The sequence below is a fragment of the Urocitellus parryii genome, chromosome 5, assembly GCF_045843805.1.
Source record: "Urocitellus parryii isolate mUroPar1 chromosome 5, mUroPar1.hap1, whole genome shotgun sequence".
NCBI lineage: Eukaryota > Metazoa > Chordata > Mammalia > Rodentia > Sciuridae > Urocitellus > Urocitellus parryii.
The window spans coordinates 193026755-193051225 of record NC_135535.1 but is presented as its reverse complement, the minus strand read 5'-3'; the positions used below and the strand labels follow the sequence as shown (position 1 = coordinate 193051225).

Genomic DNA, 24471 nt, shown 5'->3' with positions numbered 1-24471 from the left:
GGCTCCTCAAGGAAAGCTGAGCTTTCTGTGGCAGGCTCAGGGAAGGGCACAGGATAGTGGCAGTGTGTCTCCTTTTAGACTGAAGAAAGAGATCAGGCTAGGGGAGGTGAATAGAGTTAAAAGTTAACTACTAGGCAACAGCAGAATTAATGGTACTTGGTCAGCAACTTACTAGCAAAGATGCACAAGAGCCCTGCAGAGCAAGAAGGGACTCCTTCTCAGGTACCACCTGAAAGAGTTTCCACACCCCACCATCTTGCTAAAGCCTCTACTTCCGTGGCATGGCCTCCTTCAAGATGAGGGCAGTTAAGAGCAGGAAAGATAAAAACCCGACACATACCCCCAGATTCACGGACAGCTTAGAAAACAACTGGATCAGGGGCATCCTACACATGTCCTTATGGCCACTCCATCTGTAAGTGTTGGCACTAACTTCATTTTGAATTGAAAATGGCACCTGGGGAGTCTGGAGCAGAATAAGCCAGGGGTCTGCTATCAGTCCCACCACTTTCCAACAGGAATTTTTAGGCAAATTGCCTCATTTTCAAGTAAACAGTTTCCTTTTGAGGATCCTGGGGTTACTACCACCATTTCAAAGTTGCTGCCTTTAAGTGAGATGATTAAAGGACCTATCTGGTTGTGATTAAGTCATTCACACAAGATATTTCAACACACAGCAAAGACTAATCCTCATAGTTTTGCCCCATGGGATCAAGAAATCACTTGCAATCAAATAAATGTCTTTTTCTTCTATCTAGCCAAGGGCAGAGGATAGATGGAAAAAACAAAGGGAAAGTCACTGGAAAGGCCTCTTTGGCACCAAGCTTTAGTAATTTCTCTTTATGGGGGTTCTTCTAAGCACTAACCTCACAACTGAGATCAAAGACATTGTCAGAAATGAAACATCATGTAACTTATGTATTTGTACCTTACATTCCCGCCCATCACAAAGCCATGCTCAAAGGTAGTATTTGCAGATATGTGAACACAGCTGAGGCAGGGTTATGAGGCATGGACATACACACATGCTCCTACACACCTCCTCACAGTGGGGATGAGCCCTTTATTCTCAAACAGCACAGAAACTGAACTTCTGGAACAATCCTAAAGAGGATGAGTGCTTTTCTCCAAGGCTACAGGGATTCTAATAAGATTTTTGATTTAAAAAAAAAAAATCAAGAATTCCCACCACTCTGAGAAAACACAGGAGACCCCAATTCAGATTCAAGAGTTCCATTGGGCAGAGGACCTAGAAATAATAAACTGAAAGTCAGCTGAAGAGGTAAAGCCATTTTAAGAAACGCCAGGTTACAGACAGAAATGGTAGATAAGAAAAACTAGAACAAATTCTCCTGGGTTTAAGCAAGGATTAAGAAGGCACTGGCAGAAAATACTGCTCTGGGGTCAAACAAGTAGGGTTGCTGCAAGAAAGGGTTGTCACTGTGTTAACAAGATCCCACTGAACAGCCGTTGTGTAGCTTTCTGTATGGTAGTACAAACTGTTGCAAAGCACTAGGGACCTTTGGCCAGAAGTGTCCAATTTAAAACTGAGCTGCAAGTGGTTACCACTGAGTTTATAAACTGTTGCAACAGAGAAATCTCAAGAATATCACACCTTGACCTTCTCACTGCTCCTGGAACTCTACAGAGTTTGAAAAACTAGACTGAAAAATTGGGGAGCTGGCATGTTTCAAGGGCCCCCTCTAGTGGTTCTGAAAAAAAAAAAAAGAAATAGTAGGGGATTTACAACACTGGGAGAAAAAGCATCATACACAAGATTGAAAAAAGCCTCAATCTTACCAATCTTTGCAGTCATGGTTGCTAATCCTGAGGTGGTATGAGGCTCCTGTGTCTGAAAATCTCCCAGCAAAGGTCTTAGAAGTGGCATGAACTGTTACTACATTACATGTTAACTTCCTCTATAACCTTAATTCCAAATGACTGGGCCTTAAACCCATGTCCTTCAAGTTCAATTTTTCTATTGTGGTTTTGTGTTTTCTTCACACTTTATATGTACACTTCCTTGTTTTCAGTCTTTATGACCATTATTTTTAATGGTTGAATCTATGAGGCAAAGCAGGGCTTGCTATTACCACACCTTTTGATGTGTTTGACAATTTGCCAGGCACCGATCTGAACTACATAAGAATCCATAAAAGCTACCATTCAGATGCTGTCTCTTTGCAATACACTGATTGATATCAACCCATGTGATGACTTGAGAGAGTAAATATATCCATGCTCTTTTTGCAAACCTAATATCCATGCTGCCTCATAGCCCTATGCAATTACTGGCTGCCACAAGGGATCTTACACCCAGGAGACTCTCTGTCTCTAAGGGGAGACTGAGTGCCACATGATGGCAGATTTATGGAGCAACATTGGCATCTTCCATGAAGGAGACTGGCAGCCAGCAGTAACCCAGTCCCCCTAGGACATGGAGCAAGTGACCACAGTGTACCTAAATAGGTGAGGTTTAAAGAAAATAGGAGAGCAAGAGGAAAACAGGCAAAGAAAACTAAGGACGGCAGTGCCTTGTGCCCTTAAAGTGTGTTTCTGTGTAATATGTAGGATCAATTAATTACAAATATGATACATCACCCCCATTTTCATAGTCAACAGGAGAGAAATAAAGAGCTAATGTATTAAAAAGTCTGCTCTAGTGAAGCAGGAAAGTCAGGATTGGTTCTGGCTCTGTTATTTTCTGAGTGTGCTCACTTACTCACTCGGTTACTCGTCTAATCTGGGCTTCAAATTTCCTCATCTGTAAAATTAAAAATATTAAACTAAAAAAACTGTTATCGCTAGATCTAAATATATCTTAACTGCAAGGTCTTGATATTTTTAGCTTGGACAAAGTGTAAACAAGAAAGCCATATTTAAGAGGACATGCTTTGCAAAAATCTGAGCTCTTGTCAAAATTAATTTCCTTCTAGAAATGTTAACTCACAATCAACCCCCTTTAAGAATTATTTAATATGATCAAAATAAAGACCATAAACAATTCTGACACTTCTGAGCAATGGAGTACTGAAATAAATTTTTGTATTACTTTTCACAGAAGAAAGTAACTACCTGTTTTTCCTGAAAAGAAGTATGAAAACAAAGGAGTAAAAACATCCCTATTGCTTAATCCTCACACAAAAGAGGATAACTTCTACCTAAAAACATTATCTTATTTATTTGTTTGTTTATTGGTACCAAGAATTGAACTCAACCACTAAGCCACATCCCCAGCCCTTCTTTGTATAGTATTTATAGATAGGGTCTCACTGAGTTGCTGAGACTGACTTTGAATTCACAATCCTTCTGCCTTAGCCTCCCAAGCTGCTGGGATTACAGCCATGTACCACTGTACCCAGCTCTTACATTATCATTTTAAAGTAAAAATTAAAAAAAAAAAAAACCCAAGGAAGATCCTCCTAATGTACAGGCAGTAAGTTAACAATCTGCTGTTATAATTTTTAACTGCATTAATGTGCAACTGGTTTCAATTACATTTTCAAAGCTTAACATATCAGACTCAGAATAAACGTACAAACCTGGATTATTTATTAGTGTTCTAGGACAAAGACATATGACAGTAAAAGACAAAGAACATCGTTTCTACCAAAGTAAATTGTTGAAACACTTCATCTCTGTGGCAGGCACCCCAACATCTCCATGTTAGGCCCTGAGAAAACCATTTTCTAGGGGAAAGTGAAATCTTACTATTTTTCTCCTCCTGAACACTGAGAGTCTTCCTTTGAGGTAAGTGAAAGAGCTAATTCTCTACCTTTAGTTATTAGTAGAAAAACTCCTCTTAAGAATTAAATATTTTAAAAAACAGGTTTGTTATTAATACTTCAGAAAGGAAAGACCTGGGCATGGTGGCACATACCTGTAACCCCAATGACTTGAAAGACTAAAGCAGGAGGATCATAAATTCAAAATAAGCTTCAGCAATTTAGGGAGGCCCTGTCTCAAAATGAAAAAGGGCTGGGGATGTAGCTTGGTGGCTGAGTGTCCCTGGGTTCAATCTTTAGTACCCCTCAAGAAAGAAGAAACACTACTTCAAAAGTCAGCTTCCACATTTTTTTGGGGGGGGGGCGGTGGGTACCAGGAATTGAACTCAGGGGCACTTGACCACTGAGCCAGATCCTAGCCCTATTTTGTATTTTATTTAGAGGCAGGAGTGCTTAGCACCTCTCTTTTTCTGAGGCTGACTTTGAACTTGCAAACCTCCTGCCTCAGCCTCCTGAGCCACTGGGATTATCAGCATGCACCACCATGCCCAGCCAGCTTCCACTTTTATATTATGATTGATACTATTCATAGTAAGACCATTATTTTTATAATCTCCTAAGAAAATTACTTTAAAAAGAGCCCTAACACACTTATACCATAATCTAGTTTTACATTTTTAAAAAGATATAAATACCATACACCATACTGATTGCTGGGCTGGGGTTGTAGCTCAGTGGTAGAATGCTTGCCTTGCAAGCATGAGACCCTGGGTTCCATCCCCAGCACCACATAAAAATAAACAAATAAAAATAGTGTGTCCATCTACAACTAAAAAATATTTAAAAATAACAACAACATACTGACTGCTGGGAGTCAATCTTGAGAAAATAGTCACAAATCTCCAAAGTTTTATGTGTAAAAAGGGTTGGTCAATTTTAGGCTCAATTTCTGTATTATTGGAGGGTTAGGATTATAGCTAAGCAATAGGTCATATACCATACACCAGTTCAAGCTACATAGTTATTTAGTAACTCTTGATAAATCTCCTGGGTAGATGCATCAGAAACATTAGGAATATCAGAAAGGTATTATAGTTATATAACCCTTTTTAATGGTATCTCAGAACATATGCAGACTGAGTATCCCTTATCTGCAATGCTTAGGATAGGAACTGTTGCAGATAGTTTTTGGATTTTGGAATATTTGTACAGATCTACCTTACTGAGCACCCCTATCTGAAAATCCAAAAGTCTCAAAAATCTGCAATCTTTTTGGATACTCAACAAGGTATCAAATTTTGGAGCATTTTGGATTTGTTGATAACAGATGCTCAACCTATATACCAAATTTTCTTTTTTAGAAGATCGGTTATATTATAGCAAAGTTACAGAGCATAATAATACACTAAATATTTAAATAAGCTTATCAAAATGAAAATACAAAGTGAATGCACACTTATAATTCGATCTGAAGTCTTAATAGTATTTTATTTTTAATGTGCCTCTTTTAGGGTATTTCTAGTTTTTACTAACGTATGGGTAGGTCCTAACAAACTCTCCTATAGATTATAAATTCTTGGCAAGGGTGAGGTTGGGTGGGGTCAATAAGAAAAGGAAAATATGTTGGAAAAGAACAAATAAAACTCTGCATATGACAAGACTGTCTGAAAATTTCAGACTATCAAAAAAGCTACTACAACTAATAAAAGCACTTTCCAAAGTCACAGGATACCCTCAGTGTAAACTGCACTTAGTGATATACTTTCAAAGAACAGAACAGAGAAAGGGAGGAAAAGTGCAAAAATGGCAAAATTTAGCAAACATAATATTGAGGAGGTGATCAAGATAATATCATCAGTGATAAAGCATGTTAATAATACATACTGTTAATTTGAAATTATGAGGATACTTAATTTCTGTGGTATTATTTAATCCTAAGAAACTATGAGACAAACCCAAATTGAGGAACATTCTACAAATATCTGAAAAGTACTTCTCAAAATTGTCAAGGAATAAAAAACAAAGACACAGATAAACTGTCACAGACCAGAGGATACATGGCAAATATAATGTAGTAGCCTTTGCGAATCCTAGAAGAGAAAAAGGGCATTACTAAAAGTGTTAGTGAAATCTGAATAAAATCTAGAGTTAGTTGAGAGCAATATTGGGTGACAAACATACGATAGCAGTTATTAGGGACTGAATTGTGTGTCCCTTCACCAAATTCACATGTTTAAGGCCTAACTCCCAATACCTCTAAATGTGACTATAATTGGAGATAGGGCCTTTACAAATATGATTAAGTTAAAATGAATTGTTGTGTTTTTTCTGTTTTTTTTTTTTAAATGTGCTTCAAAAGGCACCATTGTAAGAATTTGAAAAAAAGAAGTCACAGGCTGGGACAAAAATTTAGATACCTGATAAGGGGCTTGTATCCAGAATATACAAAGAACTAAAAATTCTATAAGAATACAAAAAACAATTAAAAATGGGCAAAACATATGAGTAGATATTTTAACAAAGAAGATACACTAATGACAAACACATGAAGATACTTAACATCATTGTCATCGGGAAAATATAAGTTAAAGGCACTAGATACCACTCCACACTCACAAAAATAGCTATGATAAAAAACATATATAAAAGGAAGTTTGGTGGGGATGTGGGAAAATCCTAACTCTCGTGAATTTATTATATGAATGAATATAAAAGGGAAAAGTTTTGACAATTCCTCAAAATGTTACCATATGAACCAATAATTCCATTTCTAGATACATATCTAAGTGATATGAAAACATGCCCACATGATAATTTGTTCCCAATATTCACTGTAGCATTATTTATAATAGCAAAAAGAGAGAAACAATCCAAGTGTCCAACTGATAAATGAATTAAAAAAAAAAACCATAGTACATATTCATATAACATCATCCAGCAACAAAAATTCACACACACTACAACACGGATAACCTTGAAAACACTCTGCAAAGTAAAAGAAACCAGTCACAAACGAACATATATCATATGCTTCCATTTATATGAAATGACCAAAACAGACAAATCTATAGTACAAAACAAAGTCAATTTGGTTGCCAGGAGCTAAAAGGAGGGAGTTGACTAGTAACAGGCACAGGGATTCCTTTTGTTGCTGTTGTTGTTTTTGGCACTGGGGGTTGAATCTGAGGTGTTTAACCACTGAACCACATCCCCCCAATCCTTTTTGAGACAGAGCCTCACTAAAGTTGCTAGGCTAGCTTCAAACTTGTGATCCTCCTGCCTTGGCCTCCTGAGTTGCTGGGATTACAGCTGTGTGCACAGTGCCTAGCTCGGGGTTTTATTTTGGAGTAAAAATGTTCTAAAATTAAATTTCAGAAATGGCTGCAGAATTCTATGACTATACTTAAAATACTGAACTGCACATAGATCACATGGGTGAATCTTATGGTGAACCAATTATGTCTCAAGAAAGTCATTTAATAAGATAAAAATCCCTGGGGCTGGGGATGTGGCTCAAGCGGTAGCTCGCTTGCCTGGCATGTGAGCGGCCGGGTTCGATCCTCAGCACCACATACCAACAAAGATGTTGTGTCCGCCGAGAACTAAAAAAAAATAAATATTAAAAAATTCTCTCTCTCTCTCTCTCTCCTCTCTCACTCTCTCTTAAAAAAAAAAAAAAAGATAAAAATCCCTAAAGACCACCCTGGGGGGGGGGGGGCAATTTCAGTAATAAAACCTTCTAAAGCTATTAGCCAGAAAAACAAGGAAATTATAAGGCTCATTTTTTTGGCACTAGTGTTCCTTCACTTAGAACTACTTTAAGCACACAAGTTCTATTAAATACACTGCCATCTAAAAAATAATAATTTTTAAAGAACTCATTATACCAAGTTGAAGCAGGGGGCTCTAATCATCACTGAAGGTCAAAATCACTATGAGGAACTTTAGAAATAGCAATAACTAGAATCCCAACCATTTAAGATTTTGATTCAACATCCAATAGTGTTATATTTTTAAAAGTTCCCCATGGTTCAAGTACACAATGAGACAGAAACTCACTGATGAAAATTTTAAAAAATATGGAAGTACATAACAAAAGTGACACTTTCTTAGGCAAAATAAAAAGTACATGTTTAAATTATTTTTATTACAGTTGTGTGTGTGTGCTACAGGGGATTGAAACCAGGGGTGCTCTACTATTAAGATACATCCTCAGCCCTTTTTATTTTGTGAGTCAGGGTCTCACCAGGTTGTAACCCACCTGCCTCAGCCTCCTGAGGAACTGGGATTCCAGGTGTGTACCACCAAACCCAGCCAAGAAAAACTGGTTTCTAATCAGTAAAATGACAAATAAAAAGCCACATAAAACACAAAGTCATAAAGCCAATCATTTAATTGAGGCTATAAAAAAAGATGCAGTATAACTGACAATTAGAAAAGAATATTTAGAATGTTTCAAAAGATTTAAAATAGGAGAAGCAGGGCACTTTACAAAAAGCTGTGTGAGAAACAAAATTTTTTAACTATTAGTAGAAATGTAACATTACAGAATATCTTATAAAATACAAAGACAGAATAAAAAAGGACTATGTGTGTTCTAAGTCTGACAACAATAAAGACCAATATTTAGCTTAAATTTACAGTTCCTGGGTTTGAGAACCATATTATATACATCTTCCAAATCTGTGGGCAATATTTTTCAATTAACCATGTGTAGTATCATCTTCAACAAAGTCCTTGGCCATCTCTGCTGTGATCACATCAATATGACTAACCTGCAGAACAATGTTTAAAACATTACATCTTAAACAATTATTATCAGTGTTTGCACTGTTTAAGGTAATGTTTACAATACACAGCCTAGTCCCTGTGTCAAATGATTCTAAAGCATTGTTAAATATTTATAATAGTGATTATTCAATAGGTGGGTCTAAAAATATTATACATTTAATGCTCTGAAGATATAGATTAGTAATTATGCCTATCATCCTGAACTTCCTTTTGTTCAGTTTAAATTATTTACTATTTCATCAAAGAATCTTAAGACTGGAGGACAACTAGGAAAAGGTGTGAGTGGGACAGCCAAATAGAACTAATTGTTAAAGGCTGTGCTTTCAAGAAGCATTGAGTAGACCTGACAGGAAGATATTGTCTTTTGATATCAATAAGAATAAAGAAAATTCAAACAATAAATGCTACAAAATATCTGCTAAACTTCATACATATTTGGGAAAAATGTATTTACAAAGACAGATTAGTAATTATTTGTCTTCTTTCACAATTTAACATAAAATCAGAATTCAACAAATTCAATGCTTATTAACAACAACAAAAAATTTACCTTGTTTCTGAACTTGACACCATAGAATTTGTCAGCTGACTCAAGCAGTTCAGGCCTAAAAGTAGTTGTAATAAATTGAGCATGTACAGCAAGTTCCATAATCATATCTGTAAAAAGAAATAATTTAATAAATCCCTTTTCTCAGGAGATCTAAAAATTAAAAAAAAAAAAAAAAAGATATTTTTACTCTTATCTAAAATTCAAAACTGTCAGAACAGCCCTTTTTCCCCCCCTTTGGTAATGACAATTGAACCCAGGAACACTCAACAACTGAGCTAAATCCCCAGCCCTCTTTTTTTTTTTTTTTTTTTTAGAGACAGGGTCTCGTTGAGTTGCTTAGGGCCTCACTAAGTTGCTGAGGCTGGCTTTGAACTCACATCCTCCTGCCTCAGCCTCCTGAGCCACTAGGACAGCAGGCATGCACCACCATGCCTGGCTCTGCCTGGCTCAGCCTGTGTTTTTTATTTTCCTTGCACACAACTGCAGAAACTACCAATTTAACTTCTTCAATTAGGAACAAAGCTTTAAACCCAGTATCTTAAAGCTACAGAAACAGTTGTTTACTATAAAAAAATCTTCTAATGGTTTTCTTATACACACATACATACCATCTTTCTTCTGCTATCCACTACCCCCCCAAAAACCTTTTGGACTTTTAAGAATTAGACTTTTGAGCACAAAACTGTTTGACAGGTACTATTTTAATGCTGAGTAAACAAAGCAGATTTTAATAAAATTTAATTAAAGTAATTTTCATTTAATTCAAAATAGTATATCTATTTCTCACATAACTAAACCTTGAAAAATAGTCAAATACCAAACTTCTAAAAAACTATTAAAGACAAATTATCTTGTTTACCTAGTTTATACAATCTACTTGCCCCAAATATCTCCGGCAACAAGAAAACATAGTAATAAAAGAGGTAAGGTATCACCTTTAAGCAAGTTCTCATTTTAAGCACAAAACCAAAACTGTACCTGACACAGCCTTTCGGTGTTGAGCATCCAGAGCTTGGTCAATTTCATCAAACAAGTAAAAAGGAGCTGGGTCACATTTCTGAATGGCAAAAATCAGAGCAAGGGCTACTAAGGATTTCTGTCCACCTGAAAGCTGTTGCATTTCCCTCATTTCACCTTGTTTTCCTGTAAACGACACCTAGGAAAACATATTAAGAGTTAATATCCCAGAGGGTAATAGAATCATTATCACTTCTTAAATTAAATTGCATATGAAGTATAATTTAGATGTGCAAAAGATTCTATAAATTCTATGATATTGTAGTGAATAAAATAAAAGATACAAGTATTTTACCCTAATTCCAACTCCTGTGAACTGGTCAACTGATGGAACACTGCTCTGTGACCCAGAACCCCTCTCACTTTCACCACTCCCTTCTCCTTCATCCTGAGACTGACTGCCTTCCACATCTCCTTTCTTCATCACCAAAGTAGCTTTGCCGCCAGGTACTAACTTCTGGAATACTTCACTGAAGTTCTTGGATACCTTAAAAAAAAAAAAAAAAAAAAGTGTCAATTCAAATATAAATTTTGCTTAAAAGGAATTATATATACTACTGCTTAAAACAAAGACAAGTATTTAAAAGTATTGGGAATATTTTTTTATATTAAGAACAAGAGATAAAGATTCTTCTCAGAGTTACATAAAAACATCCAAATTACTACAAGTTAGCAACTTATATACCAGATTTATTCAAGTATATTAGATTAACCTTACTGAGTAACAGATGAAGTTTTCATCTTGCATTTTTTAAACAATAAGCAGAACATACCTGTTTGAAAGTTAACTGAATAGCTTCATATTTTCGAAGTTCGAGTACATTCATCAGTTCCATAATTGATTTGTACCCCCTATCCAACTCTTCTTGACGCTTTATTAACTTTTCTTTCTGCTCAGAAAAATTTACAAACTGATCTAAAGCTTTTTTGTTAACATGGCTGTACTTCTTTAACTCAGTGTTGCACTGTTCGAGTTTTCGAAATAACTACAAAGAAAAGAAAATATGTAAATAAGTTCACATACTACAGGGAAATCTGCAATGAAACTTCAAATTTAAATCCTTGTTGATTTACTTGTTTGAGGCTCAGTGTCTGATACTTTTCAAATGCTTCCTGAGGAAGTGATCCAAGTTCTCGAATTTTCTTCATACATTCTTCTTTCTTTTTCAATAGCATGCCTTGTCGATTTGTCATCTTTTCCAGTTCTTTAGTATCATGATTTATAGCATCCATGTGTTCTTTTTCCATATTTTTCCAACGCTCCATACTCTTCTGAAGCTCCTTAATTCCAGCTTCTGTTTTATCAATGGAATTGTCCAAATCTAAGATGGGAAAGAAACAAAATTTGCCTTTAGACTATTAGACACACAGTGCTATTTCAGCAAGATTTTTAAAATGAGCAAATCTTCCAAAATAAATACATTTTAACCTTTTTCAGAGTTTGCTTAAATTTTGCTGTGAAAATGCACATACCACTTAAGTCTGGACAAAATACATGAGTTACTCAAGAATAATCATAAGGGTTGGGGTTGGAACTCAGTGGTGGAGCACTTGCCTAAGACATGTGAGGCACTGGGTTCAATCCTCAGCACATCATAACAATAAATAAATAAAATAAAGGTATCGTGTCCATCTACAACTAAAAATATTTTTTGAAAAAATGATCATGAAACTTTCCATTTCATAGTTTTGATTATTTAATGTTCATATTTACAAATAGCTAAAAAAATTACTTTCTTCTCAGTAACTATTAAGAAATTTGATTCAGGAATTTCATCTTTTGTTAACTAAATAAATGATTACAGTCTCTCTTAATATCATCAGAAATCTATCCCAACAAAAAAGTTTCTATTTGTATTTAACCTACTAAACTCTATTCACTATTAATTGCTTATGATGATGGAAAAAAATTATTACTACATGCTTCTGCCTATTTGGATGTTATTCTTATCACAAGCATTTTATAAACTAAGCTAAATTTAACATAATACCATAATATTTTTTACTATATACAAATTCACCTTCTGATCGTGCCATAGTATCTTTGACTCTTTTATTAATGGCTTCAAGTTCTGATGTTGTGGCAGTGAGAACAGTACCCCCTTCTGTCTCTCTCAGTTCATTGAGTTCCTACAACAGAAAAGAACCTCTGAGTGTTAAACCATAAAATATGAATTTTGTTAGTCTCAAAATGTTGACTGCCATTAGTTGCTATAGTTATTCTCTAGTTTCTACAAAGAGTTCATATGATTGCAAATACTTAACAGTATACTAAAAGCAAAACAAAGTAATGATATAATTAATAGAAAATTGCTCAACATGACTTTAATGAGGAAACACTAGCTAACATTTACTGAGCGTGTAGAATATACCAAGACAGTTAATTATATGAAGCAGAACCTACTATTTTACACAAAAGGAAACAGAAAATAAATATTAAATGACTTGCCAAAAATCACACATCAGGTAGGAGTGCCAGAATTCCAACCCAGGGCTAGTGTGCAGATAGCTGTCTATCCTAAAAGCCCATGCTTTCAATCACATCCTCTCTCATATAACCACTTTTATTGTCACCACAGAATCCTCAAAAAAGAGCAAATTACCTGTTCTACTTGGTCCAAGCGTTTCCTCAAATTTTCATTGAGATAAGTTTCTACTCGAGTAATAATACCTTCTAATTTAATTCTTTCATTTAGTAATTGTCTGTTTTCCTAAAATTAAGAAAGAAAAATTAGTTTTCTACCTAAGCAGTAATACTTCAGACATTTTTATTATCTGCACCATTGTGTTGAAATGAGCTCAAACAGAGTTCTATATTTTAAACCTTTTCAAGAAATTCTATATTTTAAAAATTTTCTTTCTCATCTGTTCAAGAGAATGCTTAATTTGGTGCCTGGTTTTTAAAAGACATGGTGCCGAGAAATTTTATTTTCTTGCTTTTTATTTTTTGGTCTCAGTGTTGTTTATAATTATGCATAAAAACATCAAATGTTATTCAAGACAATATTATTGAATATATAAAGTTGGTCCGATCAGTGTTTATATTTGATTTAAGTAGCTCAATGGTACTAATGATAAATGTGCATTAAATAACAAAGTGAAGATTTCTTATATAATCCTAACATACCCAAAATGGCTTAGAAACACCTAATTAAAACCTTACTTACTCCTATGAGTATTAAGGCCCAAGTCTCATTTTTGTATTTTCTCAATATTCTTTTCTTTCATACTCCATTGGTTCATTATCATTATAATGATAGCAGTAACCATTGTACATATACATATGTGCACATAAAATAATTTGGCCAATTTCATTCTCCAGTAATTCCCCTTCATATTCTTTTATTTGGCAAGAAAGGCAATTTTCATAACAGCTCATTATGAGCGAATTTTTTTTCCCCCATCAAGTGTACTTGCCTGCTGGAGTTGACGAATTTCATCATTCAGTGCATCTACCCTTTTCTGATCTTCCAGACTAAGTTGAGAAAGCAAATCAGTTCCTAGTTCCGCTTTCAGTGATTCTCTGGTGGACTCCATAGCATGCAAACTTGCTTCCAAACTTTGTAAGCTACGTTGCTACATGACAAATTATCCATTTCTTAATAAAGGTATTAACCATTATTACTAATAATGAAAAACTAGAAAAAATCTACATGACATTAAAGCCAACTAAAAGAATCACAACCCAATTAAATATTAGGTGCTATAATGTGTTGCTAAGTTATAATGTTCTGTAGGTTAGGTGTATTAAATGCATTTTTCCTTGGGATATTTTCAACTTCTGATAGGTTTATCAAGACACAATCCCATCATAAACCAAGGAGCAACTGTACTTTTTCTTTTTTGTATTGTTTTTTCCCTTCCTTTTTCCTTTCAATGGTATTGAGTAAATGAACTCAGGGTTACAAGCATACCAGGCAAGCATTCCACTACTGAACTACATACCCAAACCCCTGTACTAATTAAATCTAATATTTAGAAAAGAAAAGAAAAACATTTACTCTGTGAGGGAGGGACAACCATATTTTATGGTTAAACTATACAAAACTTTTCAGAAGTATCCATAGGAACAAAAAGAATGTTTTGGAAGAGTGTAACTGTGAGCATTTCTTTCTTTCTTTTTTTTTTTTTTTTTTTTAATCTCAGTACTACTGAGATTCTAAATAAAAAGTTCTTGCCCAAATTGCTTCAAGTTTAAGATACAATAATGAACTATTCTTTGTATAAGTCTGCTTCTACTCATTTTAATATAATCTGGACATCATACAGTCAAGTATTCAAATAGTTTCATAATGCTTTCTAGACAAAAATGGATACCGACAAATTAAATACCAATTATCAGACAGCACTATTATGCCATATCTCAAAATGTCTGTTTATCCAATTAAGGTGTGCAGCCTGAATGCAATCTACAATAAAAGATTCTGGGTACATATGAATTTAAGTACTGTAGAGAGAGATGTAAATGTCTAGAAGTATGGGTTCAAATAAAAATGGAATATATGAGATTCAATGATAACCCATATAATACATTATTCACCCCCAATTCTATATAATCACAAGGATCCTTTTAGTTTTGTTATTTGCCATGCCAGAGTTGAACCCAGGGCCTTACATACATTGGATAGGTGCCGTACTACTGAGCTACATCCCCAAGCTATCACCCCAATTCTATATAATAAAAACAAATCTATAATAAAAGACATACTTAACAGACCTTAGGCATAAAGGTCTTCTCTGACTGCTGCCGCTTCTCTTTCAACATCTTCATTTCTGATAATATGCTGTCTCTGGATGCTTTAAATTTCCTTTGTTGGGTTTCTATCTGCTGCATTTGATTCATCAACTGATCAATTTCATTATTAATCCATATACAAGGCTAAGGAAAATTCTTACCAGGTTATATGTCACATGTTCTAAAAGTATGAAATGTAAATCTTGGCTATGTTAAAGCTAAAAAGCTCAACTGTTGTTTTGTGTTGCTGTTTACACTGATGGCACAAAAGCTATAAATTCAGTTTAAAAAAAAAAAAAAAGTTTTACTTAAAATGTCCTTGTAGTAGTAACAAATAACTATTCTCAATGCTCAAGTACCTGAATTCTTCATATTGTATGAGAAACTAGGAAGCACACATCAAGTATTCCTGTATTTCCAAAGCACTGTTTGTTTTTAAGAAAATGCATATGGCAGAACTATTTCAGTTATGTGCTGAATTAGCCACTCTCCATGTTGCACAATTTTTATTTCAAAGAACAACCATGGTTACTCAGATTTGCCTATTTCATGGCCATTTCCTCCATTAATATTAAATCTGTGTTTGCACCAAATGACCTCAGATAGTAAGTTCTAATGGACATTTTTCATTCCTGACATACTGACATCCATACATTATAGGGCATTACCCATACCTCCAACCCGTCTCCTTGAAACACCACCCAGGTTTTGTCCCACAATTCAGTGACTAATCCTTGGTTTCCTCTTTGCCTGATTGGTGTTCCTAAGATTCTTTTCCTTCAAAAGTAAACACACTGGTATTAGCTACTTAATAGTTAAGCAAAGAATCAATATAAAAATAAAAAGTTCTTTTTAGGTTTTTTTTCCCTTAGTCTTCAGAAGCTAAAGAGACAAACATAAGCTCTTCTGCTTAAATAAAAGCCAAAGTAAAACACATTATATATATATTACACCCAACATGTAAAAGATTAGCTACAATCAAAATGTAGTTTTCTCCACCGTGTCCACCATTAAACACAAAATAAAAAGATATTTTCAATATTTCTGCGCAGGTTTTCATTGAGCTTTGCTTCCAGCTCACCCAGTTCTTCTTCTGCTTTTCTAACATCTTTTTGTAATTCAAGTCGAGACTTCCTTGTGTCATAATAACCTCCAGTTAGAGCACCCCGATGACTGACTTGGTCACCTATAAACAAAACATGATAAAGGTAGTGATTCTGTATAACAATTTTATTCAATGATAAACTGACTTATAATCAAATACTTATCAAAGGCTTTAAATTACACAATGAGAATTAAAAATGTATGTTCTAGATAAGCCTTAACATCTAGCAGAAAGCAAAAGTGCTAAAGACTAATGAGGACATATCAATATGACACTAAGAACTAGTTTGGAAAAAATCAAAGCATCAAAAATAATAGCAATGTAATAATATTGAATTTAAAAAATCCGTGAGTATAGTGATACTTAAAAATAAATAAGTAGCTGGGCACTGTGGTGCATGCCTGTAATCCCAGTGGCTCGGGAAGCTGAGGCAGAAGGATCATGAGTTCAAAGCCAGCCTCTGCGGGCTGGGGATGTGGCTCAAGCGGTAGCGCGCTCGCCTGGCATGCGTGCAGCCCGGGTTCGATCCTCAGCACCACATACCAACAAGAATGTTGTGTCTGCCGAGAACTAGAAAATAAATATTGAAAAATCTCTCTCTCTCTTTAAAAAAAAAAAAAGATTTAAAAAAAAAAAAAAAAGGCTGGGGATGTGGCTCAAGCGGTAGCGCGCCTGGCATGCGTGCAGCCCGGGTTCGATCCTCAGCACCACATACCAACAAAGATGTTGTGTCCGCCGAGAACTAAAAAATAAATATTAAAAATTCTCTCTCTCTCTCTCTCTCCTCTCTCTCACTCTCTCTTAAAAAAAAAAAAAAAAAAAAAAAAAGCAAAGCCAGCCTCTGCAACTCAGTGAGGCCCTAAGCAACTCAGTGTTTAGACTCTGTCTCAAAATACAAAATAGGGCTAGGGTTGTGGCTGGTGGTTGATTTCCTGAGTTCAATCCCCAGTGCCAAAAATAAATAAACATATAGCACTCTTTTTTACAGAAAGCTAACAGTTAATATGTATAGAGGCAATGAAAGAATCTAAGAATTGCCATTTCAAAACCCCAAGTGTAATAAATAGTTTAGGCAAGAGTCACCAAAGAATGCTTAAAAAGTTGTTAGGGAACCTAATACTCAGTTTTAAAGAACAACTGCATATATGACTTAGTTACAAAGGGGAAATGCCCCTTTACTGTTAGCTGAGAGATCTGCTAGTGATTAAACTTAGCATCAGCAAGAGTAGGACATAGTAAATGATACAGTAAGAGGTACACATCACTCATGTAAGCATTCATACCAAGAAAGTTTAACCTGAATTTAACCATAAGGAAACTATAAAATAAATTTAGAAAATGGATCACTCTCTAAGTCAATTTCAGGGGGTAGTGGGCTAAGAGAAGGGAACAGAAGAACTGTCTTATATTTAAAGAATCTAAAGAGAAGACATTGCATGTATCCTTGATTGAATCCTGAACAGGAAAAACAATTCAAATGACATCACTTGAATGTGGTTACTTTTTAGATGTTATTAATGTTCAATTTCTTAGGTGTAAGAATGATATAAGGTGGTTACAATGGAAAATGCTCTTATTTATGAAAATACAGGCTTAAGTTTTAGTGATGAAGAACCAAGATGCTTACAACTTATTCTCAGTTGGTTCAGCAGCAACAAGAACAAAACTGGGAATAGGAATGTTGTCTTTCTTTTCTCCAACAAATTATAAAGAAAAATTAAAAAATGAAACAATGAAGTCAAATAACATACCAAGAGTTCTTAACCTGCATTCCACAGATAACATTCAGACCTGTGACTTGGGTGGGGAAAAAATGTACATCTTTTTTTTTTAATTTAATACTTCCTTCTGTAATGAATAACTATGGTATTGTAAGTACTCATAACTTTGTTATCAAGAGAAGCAAAATTATTTTCATGTAAAATTATGCTTGTCACAGATCTCAAAATTTTGTTTACATGCATCTGTGTTTCAAAATCGTAGTTACAAAAGACTTTGCTAAATCTTGTCTTTAATACATTTAATAATGCATTACTATATCATATTTTTAAAATATTGTGATACATACCAATATAATGGGTTTCCTTTGTGATCCAAAGTATTTTACTTTATGCATTTAAATTCTTTTGAGAAAGGATTCATAAGCTTCAAAGAGCCAAAGGAGCCCACAGTGCAAAAAAGGTTAAGAACCAAATGTTTATACATTAAAAAAAAAGAAAAAAAAAATCAATATCAAGGGCAGCCTGATTACATTCTCACTTGAACCCACTGTTTAAAAAATGATAAAAAAAATCGGACATGGGTTTTTAAATACTCTTGAAACTTTTAATTACTATCCAAGATATACTCATCAGGCATGCATACAGCTCAAGAGATATATTATTATACAGCTTGTTATATGTGTTAAAATTATTTATTAGATTTATTTGTTCAAAGTTAAGAATTACTATTACAAACCTTCCAAAGTAATGCAGTCCATAGTGAAAGCACGTGCCAGTTGGGTTGAAACTTCCATGCTTCGACAAATAAGTGTCTTTCCAAATACATGTTTGAAAGCTTTGTCAAATCTAGGATTGTACCTCAGTTTACTGATCATAGGAATAGCATCCTAAAAATGAATATTTCATTAATAAGCAAAGAGGTAACAACACAGCTAATTAAAAACTGTTTGCAGAATTATATCTTTATAAATACAAACACAAATATACTCCAAAACTACCAGTTTTTTTATTGAAGATATTGAAACAATCATCCTACTAAAATCTAGAGGGCTGGGAATATAGTGTACTGGCAGCAAATCTGGGCTGCTGTTCAATTCCTAGCACCACAAAAAAATAATAATAATAATAAAATGAAATATCCTGGATATTTAATCCTCAAAGTTTTCAATAGTAGAGCACATGGTGATAAAAAGCTTAATAGCTCTAGAGTCAGGCTGCCCAAATTCAAATCTTAGTTCTGCCACTTATCAGATGTGTGCTGGGATAAATTGCTTAATTTCCTTGGATAACAATTACTTACATATAAAACTTTGAAATAATAGACTAAATAAGTTAATACATGCAAAGTAATTCATGTAGTATCTGCAGATGTCATGTATTTTCATTTTTTCCTCTTTCCTAAACTATCTGAAAAGGATTTTTATAGATTTTTCTGAATTATGAAATATATCCTACATATAAAAAAAATGTAATATGTACATATTAAGCTTAAATTATAAAGAGAACACTAATATAACCATCATACACAAGAAACAGAACACTGTTGACAGTCCAGAAGCCACAGTAATTACCTGCTAGAGGTAACCATTATCACGACTTTGTGCTAATCACTTCCTTGCATATCTTTCTAATTCTATTACCTAAGTTCAGATTGTGTATGTTGTATAAATGTAACCACACTTCCATTCTTATGTGTCTTTTGCTTCACTCATACATGTTTTTAAAACTCAATTTTCCTCCACAATACTTAAGAGCTGCTATTATTATCAACATTCTGAGGACAAGGACCTCAAAGTAATAACATTTTTTTCAAGAATGATGTCTGAAGAATATTTTTAATCCACTTAAACTGTGCTAATTAGTGATACTATGCTTTCAGACTTTATCATCTTCCTAGCCACTTTTCATTTAATTTATAAAATATATTAAAAGCATAACCAGAAAACTTTTTAAAATTCCCTTTAAATGACAGTCCTCAGGAATTTTTCCCCAATTCCATAATTTTATTATTGTCACCCTGAAGATTTACATATCTGCAATGATTTGTTTCATAAGTCTTGGCTATAATCTCTGTTCTCCTCAATCCCACCAAACAGTAACTTTGCTCTAGGCTACTGAATCTCCATGTATAGTACCCAGGCACTAATATGTAATAAGAAGAATCTACAATAAAGGTAACTTAATAAAAGAGACCTTAACATATGTTGACTTACATTGGTTTCAGGATAGGCAGTATCCCTGACATCTAACTTGTTAAGAGGGAGAAAAGTGACCTCTCCAGGAAGATTCATTTTATTAAACTCCATTAAAATCTTTGTGCTGACTTCATCTGAATCAACAATGTGATAAAATAACCTACATACAAACAATAAAAAAGAAAAGACACATCTTTACTGCTAGATTTCAAAATATTATAAACATTTAAGCATCAAACAATTCAGTTTTTCCATGTAATTCCACTGTACTGAAAAAGATTAAGTAGAATATTCCAATACAGGAAGGGGAGCCCAAAATAGGGAAAGTTCTACTTCATACAATTAGAAACAAATACTTGGCACCTACTTCTTTAAAGTTAAATAAGGAACCTCAAGGATATGAGATAATGGAAGACATATTATACAAAAACTATGAAGAGTTGTTTCTTAGGTTATCCTTATTCCCTCTTACCTCCCCAAACCCTCAATATCAAGCAAAAAAATTTCACCTGTTTCCAGCAGTGACTTCCACACATGTGTAAAAGGCTGGCTCACACTCAAAGTTATTCATCACAATGCCATGATAGCCATTTTGTACATGTTGGTTTATTCCTTTTCGACGAAAATGGTCCAACACTTTGTTTATACTATCTATTCCATTTAAAATGGCCTATAAATTGTTTAAACAGTGAAAAACATCAGTATCACCAATGGCTTTCCTGATGGTAAGAAGCCCATTACATCATACATTTAAATATATACCAGAGAGTAAACATTCTCCTCACCAAGCACATCATCCCCTTAAAATATGTCAACTAAACACTTTATATTATGGGTCTGCTCTGTGACACTAGGGTGAAAAAATGGGTTGTTTGCCTAAAAATCAAAAGTGCTATCATTAATAACATGGTTGGTATACCATCAGGATAATTATATATTCTCTATTGTTTCACATTTATAGGATAAGTGATTTGGACTCTATTTTCCTATTTATTACCTAGAACTTAAGACCTACAGCTTGAAAGCTACTAAATTCTTGCAATGATGACTGGCTCAACTACTTGGGTAATGCAAAGAACTTGCCTACCTTTCCTGTTGCTGCTCTAAGAAGTTGCTGCTTCTTTTCAAGATCTTCTCTTTTAGCAGCAAGTGCTTGCTGTTCTGCATTTTCCTCTCTCCACAAGTAACTAATTAATAAAAATTAGATGACCTTTAATTTTAAACACATAAGATGCACTTACAATATACACTTTAGAATAAAATACTCAAATTAAACTTAGTTAATTTATAACATAAAGACCACGTAACAATCCATAATCAACATTACTAAAAAAAAAAAAAAAAATTAGGCTTTTTTTAGTCTATACTAACTTTCTTTCACTTTGTAATTCATCTTTCTTATTTTTTACTTCATAATATTTTCTGTCCAGTTCTTCTACTCGAGCTTTGACTTCATTGAGATCCTGATCCAGTTTCTATGGAAATAAAAACAATTCAAATTTAAAATTCAATTTCATAGTGATAATCCATAGTGACATTATGAAAGTAGATCACTGGTTCCAAAAGCTAATGGAAGGAGGAATTAACAAGGGGAATGAGAAACATTTCTCAGTGACAAACATATTCACTATCTTAAATGTGATGATGACTTTACAGGTAATGTACTTTTTAAAGTATGTACAATTTATTGTATATCAGTTATACCTCATTGAAGCTACTGAAAAATCAAATTTTGATTTTTAAAAGGAGTTGGCAGAGTACAGAACAAGAAAACATAAACCACAAAATGGATTATCCTAGAAAATATTGCTAAAAAGAAATTAATTTGTCATTAATAACCTAAACCTTACTACTTCTGTAATGTTCACTCCAGAATTTTAGAATAAAAAATAATAATAAAGCCTAGGAAAAAATAAGAAACATTATTGTAGCTTATTCACAGCTATCAAAGAGTTTCTCCTCCACATCAGTTAGTGAGACCAAGATACCATTAAAATCAGTAAAAAAGTCTAAATTTATTTTAAGATACACAGAGTAAATGAGACAAACAAAACCATGACAAAACTACCCAAGACATTTTTTCATACAGCAGGTTTTTTTTTTTTTTTTTTTTTGGTAGTAGGGATTAGACCCAGGTCACTCTACTCATGAGCAACATTTCCAGCCCCTTAAAATTCTGAGATAGTCTAGCTAAATTTGCTAAGGTTGGGCTCAAACTTATAGTCCTACTGCCTCAGGCTTTTGAGCTGATGAGATTATAGGCATGTACCACTGCCAGGTGGACTGATGAAATTTTTCTGCATGTGTAGTTCTGGGGATCGAATCCAGGGCCTTATGCATACTAGGCAAACACTCCACCACTGAGCCATATCCTCAGCCCCAGGTGTTAAAAATATAGCAGAAAAGCTGGGGGTGGATGGGAAGAATGGAGGAACTCTGATTGGACAAAGGGGGTGGGGACAGGAAAGATGGTGGAATGAGATGGACATCCTTACCCCAGGTACATGCATGACTGCACATATGATGTGATGCTACATTGTATACAACCAGAGAAATGAATCAATGTACAATGTGTACAATGAATCAAAATGCATTCTGCTGTCATATATACCTAATCAGAATAAATAAATTTTAAAAAAATTGTAGAAAAATTAATCCAGAAAACAAATGGATATTTTACATAGTGCTAATGTACTGCAAATTCTTATCTATCCAGAATAAAAGACACACTTTATCTTCATAAGTGGTCATTCTGATAACACTAGGTGTAGCTGAAATACTGGAAAATAATAAACTTCAAGCATAAAAGAGAATAAATAAAGCCGCTCAATGGAAAATCTTGATTTATCATCACTCTTTCAAAAATGGGATCTGCTAATGTTGGTGGTTCCATAAAATCAAGACAGAATTCATTTTGTTTCAGTAAAGTATGTGTGGCTATAACAACTGAAACCACACTAATTTCCACATAAACGATTACCTAGCTTAAACAGTGTTTTCTATTTTCTTTATAAAGTATTCTGACTAAAGCCCACAAGAACACATAAGACTTGCAAAGCCATTGAGCTACAATGTATTACTTCTTGTCACTTTTCCCAACCATTACATTGTTCCTTCCTAGAATCACTTGTATTTACTTTTGTTTTGGCTGTGTAATTATGTGAGTGAGTACAAAGAAAAAAGATGTTTGTTTTTTTAAATGTGACAGGTTTTGGACACATTCAAGGCAAGTCACTAAAAACTGAATTTAACATAAATGTCAAGTTACCAAAAAAAAAAAAAAAAAAAAAAAATCAAGGGAAGATTGAGGAACTGAACTGGTTTAGAGCAGGTAGAGGGAAATGACAACTAAATCAAACATATGATCCTAGATGGAATCCTGGACCCGGTCATCATTCAACTTTAACAGAAAATATGTTTACATGTGTGGTCATATGAGAAAATCTCCTGGAAATTAATTCCAGTCAGTCAGATTCAGAAGAAACATTCTTGGGCCTTTTACCAAAAGACTGGTACATTAATGGACACTGATCTGCTTAAAATAAACTGCTTAAGATATATGTGCCAGGCGCGGTGGCACATGCCTGTAATCCCATTGGCTCAGGAGGCTGAGGCAGGAGGATCGAGAATTCAAAGCCAGCCTCAGCAAAAGTGAGGCACTAAGCAACTCAGTGAGACCCTGTCTCTAAATAAAATACAAAATAGGGCTGGGGATGTGGCTCAGTGGTTGAGTGTCCTTGAGTTCAATCCCCAGTAAGTCCCCCACCCAAAAAAAAAAAAAAAAAAAGATAAATATATGTGGGTGTATTACAAACATATATCCATATACATACACATATTTTAAAATTTTATACTTTTAGTGAGCTTTTTTGATAAACTAACTAATAAACCAACTGGTGCAGATTGTACCACCCCTTCTCACCCTATACTGTCTTACATACTCCTTTCTCATCAATCCCATCAACTTCTACACACCTGCACACAGCTATGCATATCACTTAAGAAAGCATTTATCCCCAATTTCTCATTTCAAATAACATGACATCTTCCTTACTCTGGAAATATTCTACCTTCTACTTCTATTTTTAAGAAAGGGAGGAGCTAAATATACATAGTAAATAATGCTAAGTTCATTTTGAAAATGTCTATAAAATATCACTGTTTTAACTAACCAAAAAATAACAAGTTATGGCAGAAAATTATTAGAATTTAAATAATGGAAAAAACTCCAAGTTACTCAAGTTGTTTTAGACTTTATCATGTTAAAATCAAGGGTAGATTAGATATACGCTACCAATCTATAAAAACATACTTTAAACATACCTAATCCCCATGAATAGGTATGACATGAACAAAATATCCTTAAAAAAAAAAAAAAAAGCCAGGTATGGCAGCTTACGCCTGTAATCCCAGCAACTTGGGAGGCTGAGGCAGGAGGACCACAAATTCTGAGCCTCAGCAACTTAATGAGATCTTTATTAAATAAAAAATTTTTAAAAGGGCTAGGGATGTCAATGGCAAAGTGCCCCTGGATTCAATTAAAAGGAAAGAAAGAAGGAGGGGAAATTCTGCTACATATATATTAAACTGTACTGACCAATTTCTAAATAAGTATATTTTATGTATTTTAAT

General features: G+C 34.2%; 1 protein-coding gene across 2 annotated transcripts in view; it reads right to left on the bottom strand.

Moving 5' to 3' along the window:
- Positions 1-8147: 8147 nt before the first annotated feature.
- Smc3 (structural maintenance of chromosomes 3) overlaps positions 8148-24471 on the bottom strand; it is a 32625-nt gene continuing 16301 nt past the window's right edge. For both annotated transcript variants that reach the window (XM_026389201.2, XM_026389202.2), the window contains 16 exons: positions 21211-21314; positions 20927-21026; positions 20349-20509; positions 19858-19999; positions 18381-18531; positions 15852-16004; positions 14801-14952; positions 13501-13659; positions 12687-12794; positions 12105-12213; positions 11158-11405; positions 10857-11069; positions 10379-10570; positions 10045-10222; positions 9067-9173; positions 8148-8500 (listed from right to left, as the gene is read on the bottom strand). In XM_026389201.2, coding sequence (XP_026244986.1) covers positions 8429-8500; positions 9067-9173; positions 10045-10222; positions 10379-10570; positions 10857-11069; positions 11158-11405; positions 12105-12213; positions 12687-12794; positions 13501-13659; positions 14801-14952; positions 15852-16004; positions 18381-18531; positions 19858-19999; positions 20349-20509; positions 20927-21026; positions 21211-21314 — 2349 coding nt within the window. In that variant the 3' untranslated portion in view covers positions 8148-8428. The remainder of the gene's footprint in view (positions 8501-9066; positions 9174-10044; positions 10223-10378; positions 10571-10856; positions 11070-11157; positions 11406-12104; positions 12214-12686; positions 12795-13500; positions 13660-14800; positions 14953-15851; positions 16005-18380; positions 18532-19857; positions 20000-20348; positions 20510-20926; positions 21027-21210; positions 21315-24471) is intronic.